The 13583-nt window shown below is 44.0% G+C and overlaps 1 protein-coding gene across 2 annotated transcripts in view; it reads left to right on the top strand.

Moving 5' to 3' along the window:
- Positions 1–13583, top strand: part of LOC139756135 (ankyrin repeat and SAM domain-containing protein 1A-like) — a 41398-nt gene that overhangs the window by 9341 nt on the left and 18474 nt on the right. For both annotated transcript variants that reach the window (XM_071675242.1, XM_071675241.1), the window contains exons 2-9: positions 1440–1574; positions 1734–1977; positions 2448–2635; positions 4162–4542; positions 4878–5023; positions 6128–6302; positions 10042–10200; positions 11749–11886. In XM_071675242.1, coding sequence (XP_071531343.1) covers positions 1842–1977; positions 2448–2635; positions 4162–4542; positions 4878–5023; positions 6128–6302; positions 10042–10200; positions 11749–11886 — 1323 coding nt within the window. In that variant the 5' untranslated portion in view covers positions 1440–1574; positions 1734–1841. The remainder of the gene's footprint in view (positions 1–1439; positions 1575–1733; positions 1978–2447; positions 2636–4161; positions 4543–4877; positions 5024–6127; positions 6303–10041; positions 10201–11748; positions 11887–13583) is intronic.

The raw sequence follows: 13583 nt of genomic DNA, 5'->3' as shown, positions 1-13583 counted from the left end.
CCTCCATTCTCAGCTGGACGATAAATGGGTACCTCGGATAGACTGGTGTGTGTGTGTGTGTGTGTGTGTGTGTGTGTGTGTGTGAGTGAGTGAGTGAGTGAGTGGGTATGTGTGTGTGTGTGTGTGTGTGTGTGTGTGTGTGTGTGTGTGTGTGTGTGAGTGAGTGAGTGAGTGGGTATGTGTGTGTGTGTGTGTGTGTGTGTGTGTGTGTGTGTGTGTGTGTGTGTGTAGTGAGGCGAGTTTACTGGTGGAAAGGCTTCTGCCTGGGTGTGAGGAAACAAAACTTGTTGGTTTCTGTCATGGCGCAAAAAAAAAAAAAAAGACAAAAAAAAAAAAACCGGTGTGTTGGAATGGCCCCAAACATGGAAGTACATAAAAACAAAACCAGATGTAAATACAAAAAAAAAAAAAAAGAGGAGTCATAACTGTGGCGACTGAATTTCTTAAGGCATTTAACCTTCCCACTTGGATTTATAAAGGGATTTGATCTATCCACTGGGATTCGAGAAGGATTTAACAATGTCCACTGGGGATTTCTGAAGTATTTAACTTGTCCACTGGGGTTTCTCAAGGGATTTTTTAACCTGTCCCCTTCCATATATGATGGGATTTAACCTGGTCACTGGGATTTCTGAAGGGATTAAACCTGTCCACTACTATATCTGGGGGGGGGGGATTTATCCGGCCCAGTGAGATTTCTATAGGAATTTTATCTGTCCACTGGGATTTCGACGAGGGATTTATCCTGTCCACAGTTGCCTCAGAAGGGATGTAATCTTGCCACTGGGATTTGAGGTTTAAAGTATAAATGAACTTTTGAAAGTGACGTAACTTGACCACTACGATTTGCTGGGGATTTCCACGTATACACCGGGATATGAGGAAGGGATTTAGCATATTCACTGGGATTTTTAGAAGGGATGTGACCAATGTAGTGGGATTTTAGAGGAGATTTAAAGTCCCAGGGAAAGGATGGATTTATTCTCTCAAGACCAGAAACGACCACTTTCACAAACACCAAACACATTTCTTGAATCCCCCAAAGTCTTGTTTTCACCCCGGGTTGGGGGGAGGGGGGGGGGGTTCACTTCAGTCCTTCCCTGAAGCGCAGTGTACCCGCATCTTCTCCACTTCCACCTTGACACTACAGAAGAGTCACAGGAACGACACTTTCCTTGTGGGGTAAACATGGAGTTGAAACCTTCCCTCCATACATAGGTATTCTTCCCTATATATATATATATATATATATATATATATATATATATATATATATATATATATATATATTGTCATGAGTTTAAACTTTCCCTCCATACATATATATTCTTCCCTACATTTATAGGTATAGAGATATATATATATATATATTGTCTTATATGTTGTTGGTGTCTTGATATACTAACGTGTGTGTGTGTCTTCGTCCTCACCACCACCAGGGTTGTTTCGCGGGAGCATCACGCCCATGGAGGGGGCGGGGGAGGTGTCTGCCTTGGAACGTCCCCGCTCGCTGGCCACCACCACAGCCCTGAGGCACCCCTCCTCCTCCTCCTCCGCCGCCGCCGCTGACAAAGGTACGTGTCGTATACGCCCTCTCTCCGATCTCCCCTTGGAGAGAGAGAGAGAGAGAGAGAGAGAGAGAGAGAGAGAGAGAGAGAGAGAGAGAGAGAGAGAGTCATACAGTGTGCGTATATCCCTGACCATAACCTGTCCTCTTCCTTCCCCACTTGCAGGATGCCGGAACAGCGTGGGAGGCCTCACCACGCGAGACATGACCGGTGGGTGGTGGCGGCGGCGGAGGGAGTGGTGGCGGCGGAGGAGGAGGAGGAGGAGGCTCGGGCATGAGTCTCCTGTCGCCGCTGGAGGAGGCGGAGGAGTGGGCCAGGATCAACGACATCATGGCCAGCTTCGGAGGCGGCCTGGCGCGCGAGAGCGTCTTCATGGCGGAGCTGGAGCACGAGTTCCAGACGAGACTAGGTAGGTGGTGTGTGGCGGGGGGGTCACACCTGACCCCCCTTCCTCCCTGACCTAGTTGCCCTTTGACCTGATGACCCTCTGAAGGACTAGGTGACAAGACAGTGTCAAGCCTCCAGGAGGTAGGACGGGATGGATAAGATCCTCCTCCTCCTCCTCCTCTTGGAGCAAGGTATGATCTCTTGACCTTTGAACCTCAAGAGGTCATGTCAAAAGATCAGGTCGTGGCACCAGACACGGTGCGTATATAACATCCTGCGCGGGCCGCGGGAGACAAAGGGGGTAGGATCTGGTCTCTCTCGTGAGGCGTGGCAGTCAGCCAGTGTTTGTGGAGGAAGAGTTGAGAAAACTTATGTTGAATATTCTGTGTCTCTAACTTATGTTGAATATTCTGTCTCTAACATGTTGAATATTCTGTGTCTCTAACCAAGAAAATATTGACTGAAGATCCTTGTGTCTTGTGTGTATGACAGGTCTGTCGCTGTCGCCATCACAGCAGGGGCTCGGCCTCCTGACGAGCACGACGGGCGGGAGTGAGGGCGTGGAGGTGGGCGTGGTGGAACCCGGGGACAAGACCGTGGGCGGGTGGCTGCGCGCCCTGGGACTCCCGCAGTACGAGGACGTCTTCGTCGCCCACGGCTACGACGACACGGATTTCTTGGTGGGTCTTTCAGCCTCGCTGCCGCTTCCTCCTCCACTATTGCCACCTTTCCCCCTCGCAACCCTTCTTCCACGTCCATTGCTTCGTAATCTTTTTTAATATTGAGCCTCATCCTTCTTCGTTCAGTGAGTGACTCATTGCTTTCTTATAACCTGCTTTCTGTTCTTCCACTTCCTCTCTTTCCATTTTAATAATCCCTCTATTCATCAAATACCATTTCCTTTGCCCTCGTCTTAACCTCCTCTATTATTTCTTAACCCTCTTCCAGATTTCTTTACCGCTCCTCCACAGCTCCCCCCATCTTAACCCTTCCCTTCCCCACACTCATCACCTTTGCATATCCTCTCTACCTTCTTATCTACCTCACCATCATCTACACCTCTTGGTGGCATCAAATGAAGCACCGAGGGGATCTCAAGCCCACCACAGTGTGCAAGGACACAGGGACCCTCTCAAGTGAACCTGGTGTGTGTGTAGTGTGTGTGTGTGTGTGTAGTGTGTGTGTGTGTGTGTGTGTGGTGACGGGGGAATTTCCTGCCCCATCTAACATATTGGTGGTCACGCAGACTCCACTCACAACCCTGCCCCCTTGTCATGGAATCTTGGTGCGTTTGCAGGGTGTAGCTCACATTCCGTTGTAAGCTGACAACTCCTCATAGTGGTGGCTGATATACAAGTGTTGGTATGTGTTGTTTGTGGGGGATATGCTGTTTGTAAATTAATTGGTGTGTTCACAGTCGATTCTCTCGTACTAAAATCTGAATCGTCAGAGAAGGTTTGACTTTAGAAACAGCCACATGTTTCAAGATTTTTTTTATACATGATAATTAATCTTATCATGTATATGTATCACTCGTGTCTGGAAACAGTAATTTCATTTCAGAATTTACCTTACCTTTTCATATCAATATTCAAATGACCCGTGGACAACTAAAATGTAAATGATAATCTTCACTTTACTGTGCCCGCTATAAATGTGGTCCTTCACCACTATGTTTGTCCATCTTGAGCCACTCAATCTTTGTGGAGGTTTTTTGTTTTAAACTCCTTCATTGACAGAGCTTTTTTGGGGTACAGATTTGCATCTTCTCTTGTTCCCAACCACACAACACCAGAGAGTTCTTATATCAGAGATGGGTTTGGTTGTTTTTTTTTTATTTATGTAAATTACAGGTTTTAAGAGATTAATGCAGATAAGCCAATGTAAAGTAAATTGTTACAATGTCTTCAAAGGACACTTGATTACATATAATAGCCCAGTTGGTCTGTCCCTCTTTATCTGTGGCACACGCAGTAACTAGAGAACGTCTATGATGGTTTGTGTGTTATTTAAATAAACTCAGAAACACCAGGAAGAGTTGGGGAGAGGGAAGAGTTTAAACTGAGGAGAACAGGAAAGCTTGGGGGGATGGTGGCTATTATCTCTTTCATCAGCGTCACCAACATATGCCACATGAAGACTCCACACCCACAGTGGTCTACGTTAATGCTGATGCCTCCGTTGTTGTCCTCCTACACACACACAGAACGGAGGCATCCTTGAGGGTGGAGACTTGGGCGAGCTGGGCATCACTCAGCCGACGCACCAGCAGATCCTGCAGGAGGCTGTGTCCCGCCTGCCGACCCCGCTCCACACCCACCGCTCCTCCTACAGCCTCCCGGACACGGTGGAGGCGTGGCTGGACTCCATACGCCTCCCGCAGTACGCCCAGAACTTCCACAAGAACGGCTTCGGAGACATGGAGCGGGTGAGGAAGGTGTGGGAGATCGAACTGACGACCGTGTTGGAGATCACGCGGCCGGGGCACAGAAAGAGGATCCTCTCCTCCCTAGGAGACCGACCGCTGGAGCCGGAGCTGCCCCCGGCGCTCAACCCGCACGACCTCAGCCTGGAACTCACCAAGTTGGTAAGTGTACGACGCCTGACGCGGAGCGACAGACTGGCGAAGACGACGTACGTATGTTGTGGAAGATGCGAGATCGCGCAAGACCCAAGTACACTCCCTCTCTCTCTCTGGGTCTTGCCGTCTTGTATTAAACCTGCATTCATGTCATACCTCAGTATACTACCTCTTGGCCCATACACTGATATACCAATTCATACAAGAGTATACTTCTTAACTCCCCTACGTTGTTGTATAACGCCCAATATACATGATACTCTCTCTCACGACATCAAGGTACCGTCCATCTTGGATGACCAAACTTTGCTTCTCTCTCTTTTTCTCTCTCGTGTGTGCAGAACTCGGACATATCCCAGCTGAAGGAACAGCTCTTCAACGACCTTCCCTCCTCGACGAGCCGTGAGCGGCGGCCGCCGGAGACCACGAGCAACACCATCCGCCGATCAGGAACCAAGAAGCGCAGCGCCCCCCAACCACCCACCAAGTGAGTAGCGGTGAACCACACTAGTCCTGACGCCCCCCCCCCCCCCCCCCCCACTCGTGCACGGTCGTTCTCCCTCTCAGTCTCCCCGTTTCCTTGATGATGTGATCACCTTGAGTGTTTGGGCAGTGTTAGGAAACGTTAGAGGAATGTTAGGAAAAGGGAATACAGGTATTTCTGAAGGAGAACTGAGCGTGGAGCGGAACAGGTCTTCTTAGGACAGACATCTTGCATTTAAACCCGCTTTGATCACAGTGGTACGACCCTGGGAAGGACAGTTGCGATAGGAGACGTAGTAGCCAACGGCTGTTGACTTGATGTAAATTGCGTTAGAAACATGATTGTAAATCAGTTAAGCATCTCTCCATCCACCTCTCCCTCCGGCTCAACTTCCAGCCCAGGGGGTGAGTGGGGGTAGATAACACAAACACCATGAAGTATGTTGGACGTGTCCCACCTTGAAATATGTTAGGAAAGTCTAAGTGGGTAAAGTTCCTCTCCTATAGTACGAACAGTTCTACTGGGGCTCAAATGTCTCTTCTTGATCAAAGTGGGATGTTATTTACTGATTATAACAGATAACATTGAAGTATTCTTTTGGCCTTGGAATTGGGAGATTTGGTCTTTGCATTTGTTATATGTTTGTTTAGATGTTTGTCACGTTGCTGTCAAATGATAATAGCCGCCAGGTGCATGTCATAGAAGACTTTTAGTATTTTACGGTAGTAATCACTTATATAAGTTTGCTCTAGGGACTTTCTTCGAGAGTTAGTAGTATTAGTTTAGGGACTTGTCCACCTGTAGCCTGTAGTGTTTACATGTTATAACCAATAAAAGATAAACGCAAATGAAATCAGTTTGTGGGCATCTTTGGTACTTTAAATGCTTAATCATACCCACATGTTAAAAATGCTGAGCAATCTATGCTGCATCGCAGCGTATGCATAATGAGGAACGAATGAAGATAACGAACGAATATCATAGATAAAAAAAAAAGAAGAAAAATACGTTAGCATTATGAACGACAGAATGTTTGACCACGTCTTCCTCCCAGTACGAACCCAAGTGTAAACATTTGACCCTTTTTGTCTCCTTCTCCAACACCAGGGCTCCGCGAAGCCAGCCGCCTCCCATGGACCAGCAGAGCGGCTCCGACCAGCTTGGTCACCTGGCCATCCGCGACCCGTCGCAGCTCGTGGTGGGTGTACCCAACACGGTGCTCACAGCCTGGAGACACCACCCCAATGCCCTCGTCTCCGCGAGTGTCCAGTATGTAGCACAGGTGAGTCGAACCTCCTCCTCCTCAACCTCCTCTCTCTGCTGTCTACGTAGTCTGACTGATCATCTGATCCACAGGCGAGTTGAAACGAATTACTGGATTATATTAACGCGCACTGCGTTGCTTCCTCTCGTGTCCTCGTAGACGAGGGAGTGGAAGGTCCTCCACTGGCAGAGGCATGCAGTCCTGCTGCGTCGTTGCAGTCAGAAAACAATAATATTTACCATTTTGTTTGAGGTAGAAATGTCACTGGACTTTGAAAGGCCACAACGATGACTGCAACACACCCCGTAGGATTTGTCCCTTTTAAGTGAGGCATGAGCCCAGTGTGTGTGTGTGTGTGTGTGTGTGTGTGTGTGGAGGTGAGGTCGGGGTACGTAAGAGCACGGGATTATTATGTAGTCCCACAAAGTCTTAGATTTGCCTCAGTCGTTAGTAATTGTTGTTTTATCTATACCTCATCGTTGTACCCCATGATGCTCCGTTATGGATGCTGATGTGAAGACGCAGGAAAGACTTCCGTGGTGTAGGTTCGAATCCTGGTTGTGGCAATCGGTCCATAGTGGATCCAGTTGTTCATCAAATCCCTAGTGGGTTGGTCGATAAAATGGATACCTGGATTAGACGAATATATATATATATATATATATATATATATATATATATATATATATATATATATATATATATATATTGTTTTCAGTCATTTCTACGAGACTTGAATTCAAAAGACCTGTCGGTGAGTCCAAAAATTTTGTTCGCCTGTATTTTTCAAGGTTCTTTGCACTTCTTACATGGCTTTAGGTCACCAGAGATTATTACACCCAAGCCCTTTTCCTCATTGATGTTTTTTAGTTTGCCTTTTCATTATTCACCACCGAAATGTAAAGTTTTCCATTCATCAGTATTGAAATTCATTTGCCACTTGTTATCCAAGTCTGTCAGTTTGAAGCCGCAGACGTCCTGTTTCGGTTGTACATTTGCTAACTTCGTATCGTCCGTGAATTTAGAGATCTCTCAGTAAAGTTCATATATATATATATATATATATATATATATATATATATATATATATATATATATATATATATATGAGAGAGAGAGAACCGATTCCAATACTAATCGATGTAGCACATCACTTGTTACGTCCAGAGGTTTGACCGCTTCTGTTTACGGTCAGTCAGCCAATTTCCAAACCATGGAAGTACAACCATTTGACATCTTTAGTTAGTAACCTGTGATGTGAGACTTTATCGTAAATCTTTTTGAAAGTCTAAATTGATGACATCATCTGCTTTACTTTGATCATATATGTCGATTATTTCATAAAAGAAATGAAACACATTTATGAAACGAGTGTTTTTACACATATTTACTATTCGCTAAATATATTCATTTTTGTCTTACACTGAATGCTTGCGAATAGTGTTAAAAATCCTCATTGTATAGAATTTAGAATGAAATGTATTTTTTTAAAGAATTATAAGAGATGAAAATTAGCTCTCCCTTTTAAGGGAATTTGGAAAGACAAAAGTTGAAGTGTGCATCATACAAACACTTAATAGTGTTATCTTTTTTATTTACTTGGGGTGGATAGAGTACACACAGACATACACCTTATGTGGGACTTAAATTTGCTGAGTTAGGGCCCTCAACCCTACCCCTTGGGCTGGCTAAAGGCAAGGATGTCCAGTTTCCTTGAATAGACCATGACAGTTATTGACAGTAGTTTCATTTTCATGTGAAAACTGTCGAGCATATGGCAGTGTTGGGTGTTTTATCAAACCGAAAGTGTTCTGATGTTTTATTTCGTATACAAATTTCAAACAAAGTTATACTTGGAATAGTAGTTGTAACTGCCTGTCTCAGGAGATCCTTCTGTTCTTTATGAGGCTCCTGCAGCACTCATTAAGCTGGTCACGTCCACTGGTCGGAAACATATAAAATAAAGTGTTTTGATGTGTATGTATGCATCTATGTGCAGAGAGTCCAGGGCAACTGAATAGTAAGTGCTCAGTGTCTTCGTTGTGTTGATTGCACTGTAGGCATTTGGAACGGATTTTCTGATGTTGCAGGGATGGATGATGTCCAAATTGTAGACAGGGTGTGTGACTCGTGTTGGTTTCGACGAGTGTATGTCCTGTGGGATGGAGTGCACGACTGACTTGGGAGGGTAAGTGTGTGGTGTTTGATGGGTGTATGTTTTGTCGGCGTAACATTTGTTGTGGGTAGAGTGGAAGGTCTGCATGTAGAGGTTACCGAAGAGTGAGGTAGGAATGAGCGTTTTATTTCTGTACATAAGGATTGGTGGCTAGTAAGGGAGTGGTTTGGGTTGGGTGGGTCTGTTGCCGTGGCAGAGAATCAAGTGCGGATTGTAGTAAGGAGGATGTTTGAGTCATTTTATACGTGTTGGTGTCTTTGTGATGGCGAAGCAACGTACTGATTGCGCTGTACATTAATCTGTTTGGTGTGCTGCTTTCGTCATATTCGCTTTTGAGAGGGTAGAACACCATCGCAGGTGTAGTCAAGGATACTGTGGTAAAAACCACAGTGTACCCCAATGCAGACAACATCTACCATATAAGCCTCAGATCAGCCAAACTCCTCATGCTTGACAACACCACCAACTCCCTTTGGGGCATTACACTTAAGGCCAGTGTGGTTCACCATTACCGATATGTGACTGGGAACTCTGCAGCCCAAAATGTTTGCTCTGTTGTTTAGACTGGATGTATGTAGCCCTGGGGCGACGCATCATCATCAACCACATTAAAGAAGGGGGCGCCTGCAGACAGCAACACTGGTGGGAATATGGAATATACCCTCACAGCTTGAGGATATGAAATGAAACGCTGGCGGGAACATGGAATGACACTCGCAGCTGAGGAGGTGAAACGCCTGTCTCGTCGCGTCAGCACGGCGCCTACAAGTTTTAGACTATACTTGATTAGAACGTCATCAGTCACAACATGCAGTCGAACGTGGTGGCCTTGTACAATCCCCCTATTCGATGGATGACCAATTCGACGGCGGGGCGACCGAACCCTTCCCTTACCAGCCGCAGGAGATGCGAGAGGATTAGGCTGATGATTGACTGTCACGGCGTCTTGACCACAGGTCAGGCTAATATTTGCGTCTCTTGACCAACCTACCTTTTCCCCCATGCTCTCTCTCTCTCTCTCTCTCTCTCTCTCTCTCTCTCTCTTGACTAAGCTTTGGTTCCATCTCCACCTTCCTACGTAGGAGTTTGTAAATTTAGTTCCACCTTCCATGGTGTAATTTACTTTTACACCTGAAGACGCCTAGTGCGTAGGCGAACTGTTGTGTACACTGATGAATAAATTATGGAGTAGTTGGGCCTCGCTCTTCATCCTGAAATAAATGCTCTTGACACCTTGGGAAAATTTGTCAAGAAAACTGAGTTGCAAGAATTCGTTCAGTGATGATGATAAAAGTAATAATAATAATAATAATAATAATAATAATAATAATAATATTATTATTATTATTATTATTATTATTATTATTATTATTATTATACCCCCCAAAGAAACCTAATCGCCATTTCCTGCGTTAGCGAGGTAGCGTAATGCACAGACTAAGAAAAGCCACATCTGCTCACATCCATTCTCTAGCTGTCATGTGTCTTCTTGTCCATTTGCCTTAATGCTTATCAGCACATAATATTGACTTTACACTTATCTTTCTTTTTTTTAACTGCAGTAACACCTACTCTTTACAGTACCTTGGGTCCACTCACGTGAAAGAGTTGAAAGGTACAGAATCCACGATGAAATCCATCCAGAAACTAAAGAAATCCACCTCGGAAGGAGCCAAGATTCCCAAAATAGTCTTGTCTGTATCATACAGAGGAGTTAAATTCATCGATGCTTTAACGCAGGTTCGTTTTTGTGATGTTCATGGCATTTGCATTTTTCTTTCACTTGTATACCTTATGTTTTCAACATAGTAGTTCTGTAATAACCAGTATTGTGTACTGCACTTCACTTAATGTTCATTGTCATTTGTCTCTTCAGAGCTTTACAATAAATATTTTAAGAAATTTTATACCCCATGTAATGGCAGTCTTCTATTTTCTTATAATTAAGACATAATTCCTCTGTTCTGACCAGTCATTTTGTAAAACAATTAAAGACATTTCACTCGACACAAATATCTGTGTAAATTGAGAATCATAGGTGACTGGATGTGATGCTAAATGCACTACTCCCTGATTTACCACAGCGATTTGTTCATTAACTTGATTATTTGTATGGAGGTTTGTCTAAAAGTGAGTCCATGTATGTATGGATCTCTTATCATTAACTCTGTCCCCTAAATATGTAGAATGAATCATGTGCCTGCATGCATGCTCCTTTCTTGGGAATTCATGCTGCAGAACAGGGTTTTCCAACCTTTCAGGCCAACATGGGGCAGGGGACTTGCCGTTCATCTGTTATTATTATTATTTTTTTTTTTTTTTTTTTTTTTTTTTTTGCCGCTGTCTCCCGCGTTTGCGAGGTAGCGCAAGGAAACAGACGAAAGAAATGGCCCAACCCACCCCCATACACATGTATATACATTTGTCCACACACGCAAATATACATACCTACACAGCTTTCCATGGTTTACCCCAGACGCTTCACATGCCTTGATTCAATCCACTGACAGCACGTCAGCCCCGGTATACCACATCGCTCCAATTCACTCTATTCCTTGCCCTCCTTTCACCCTCCTGCATGTTCAGGCCCCGATCACACAAAATCTTCTTCACTCCATCTTTCCACCTCCAATTTGGTCTCCCTCTTCTCCTCGTTCCCTCCACCTCCGACACATATATCCTCTTGGTCAATCTTTCCTCACTCATTCTCTCCATATGCCCAAACCATTTCAAAACACCCTCTTCTGCTCTCTCAACCACGCTCTTTTTATTTCCACACATCTCTCTTACCCTTACGTTACTTACTCGATCAAACCACCTCACACCACACATTGTCCTCAAACATCTCATTTCCAGCACATCCATCCTACTGCGCACAACTCTATCCATAGCCCACGCCTCGCAACCATACAACATTGTTGGAACCACTATTCCTTCAAACATACCCATTTTTGCTTTCCGAGATAATGTTCTCGACTTCCACACATTCTTCAAGGCTCCCAGAATTTTCGCCCCCTCCCCCACCCTATGATCCACTTCCGCTTCCATGGTTCCATCCGCTGCCAGATCCACTCCCAGATATCTAAAACACTTCACTTCCTCCAGTTTTTCTCCATTCAAACTCACCTCCCAATTGACTTGACCCTCAACCCTACTGTACCTAATAACCTTGCTCTTATTCACATTTACTCTTAACTTTCTTCTTTCACACACTTTACCAAACTTTATTTGTTATCATTATTATCATGACTGTATTATAATGAATACTTTCTCCTTTTTGTTCATCAGGCGTTAGTGTGTGAACATGAGATCCGCAACATCCATTGTGCCTGTCAGGATGCTGATGACCTTTCGCACTTTGCCTACATCACCAAGGATCTTGAAACTAAGGGACACTATTGCCATGTATTCAGAGTGCAGTCTAAGGTAGGTGTATATTTTGTCTAATTTCCTCAGCTCCTACATAACATGATAGCCTTATGCAGGACTTGATGTAAACCTTGATTTTATGAGAGTACAAAAACGTGTCTCCATGTTTTTGTAACCGTTAAAGACCATGGTTTGATCACAGGACAGCATTGTTGATTGGGTAGTACATGGTATGTTATTCAAGGATTCTATCAGTCATGAGGACCCATTAAATTCCCCATCCAGAGAACATCTTCAGCATGGTGTGATAGAATGTATTTTTTTTTTTAGCAGTGGAAGCTTTGAAATATCCGTGACAACTGAACTGTTCTACATTAACTAGGTCTAATCATTCCATTTGTGGGCTGCTAATATTATGATGTGAAACACTTTAAATTGTGATTATATTGTAAGAATTAGAGATCAAATGAAAATCTTCACAAACCAAGAAAGGTAGGAGCTTTGTAGAAAAGTTTTTTTATGAAAATTTTGAAATTTACAAGTATGCCTTGCAAATTTTGAAGTGCTAAAACTGCTTTCAATTATTTTTTTTTTTGCACCATTTTGATTATACTTGTGAAAGCTAGAAAGTGAACAGTACATATCCTGTTCATTACTGAGGATGATGAGAAATGATAACATTAAGGAAGGGGAAGGTTTCAAGTTGTTTTACATTGCTTGTAATGTATTAGGTCCTGAAGTGAGTAATACCCACATCACATGATCTGTCATGTCACAGTAATAATAAGGAAAGTTTTATGGATAATTAATCCCTTAATGGCCCAGCCTTGGAAATATAGGTAGGCCCCCAGAACAAGTGTCCATGAACATATTTACAAAAAATCTAGTCTTTTCATTTGTTGGGTAATATCAAGAAAAGTTAAAGAATAAGCAAAAATGTCTTTTATTGGCAGTTAGCATTGCTGGCCCAGGGTGAAACTCACAAGTTTGAATCCTGGTTGTGGCAGTTAGTCCACAGCCAACACATCTGTTCTTCTTCCCTGAGGGGTTTGTTGATGAATGAGGTACCTGGATTTGGCAAGGAGTGCGTGATGTCTCCATGGTTGTTTAATTTGTTTATGGATGGGGTTGTTAGGGAGGTGAATGCAAGAGTTTTGGAAAGAGGGGCAAAGTCTGTTGTGGACGAGAGAGCTTGGGAAGTGAGTCAATTGTTGTTCGCTGATGATACAGTGCTGGTGGCTGATTCGGGTGAGAAACTGCAGAAGCTGGTAACTGAGTATGGTAAAGTGTGTGAAAGAAGAAAGCTGAGAGTAAATGTGAATAAGAGCAAGGTTATTAGGTACAGTAGGGTTGGGGGACAAGTCAATTAGGAGGTAAGTTTGAATGGAGAAAAACTGGAGGAAGTTAAGAGTTTTAGATATCTGGGAGTGGATTTGGGAATGGATGGAACCATGGAAGCGGAAGTGAATCATAGGGTGGGGGAGGGGGTGAAAGTTCTGGGAGCGTTGAAAAATGTGTGGAAGTCGAGAACATTATCTCGGAAAGCAAAAATGGGTATGTTTGAAGGAATAGTGGTTCCAACAATGTTGTATGGTTGCGAGGCGTGGGCTATAGATAGAGTTGTTCGGAGGAGGGTGGATGTGCTGGAAATGAGATGTTTGAGGACAATATGTGTTGTGAGGTGGTTTGATTGAGTAAGTAATGAAAGGGTAAGAGAAATGTGTGGTAGTAAAAAGAGTGTGGTTGAGAGAGCA

This window comes from Panulirus ornatus, chromosome 20 (genome assembly GCF_036320965.1).
Source record: "Panulirus ornatus isolate Po-2019 chromosome 20, ASM3632096v1, whole genome shotgun sequence".
NCBI classification, from domain to species: Eukaryota; Metazoa; Arthropoda; class Malacostraca; order Decapoda; family Palinuridae; genus Panulirus; species Panulirus ornatus.
Note: the sequence above shows the minus strand (reverse complement) of the source record. Positions and strands in the feature narration are given on the sequence as shown.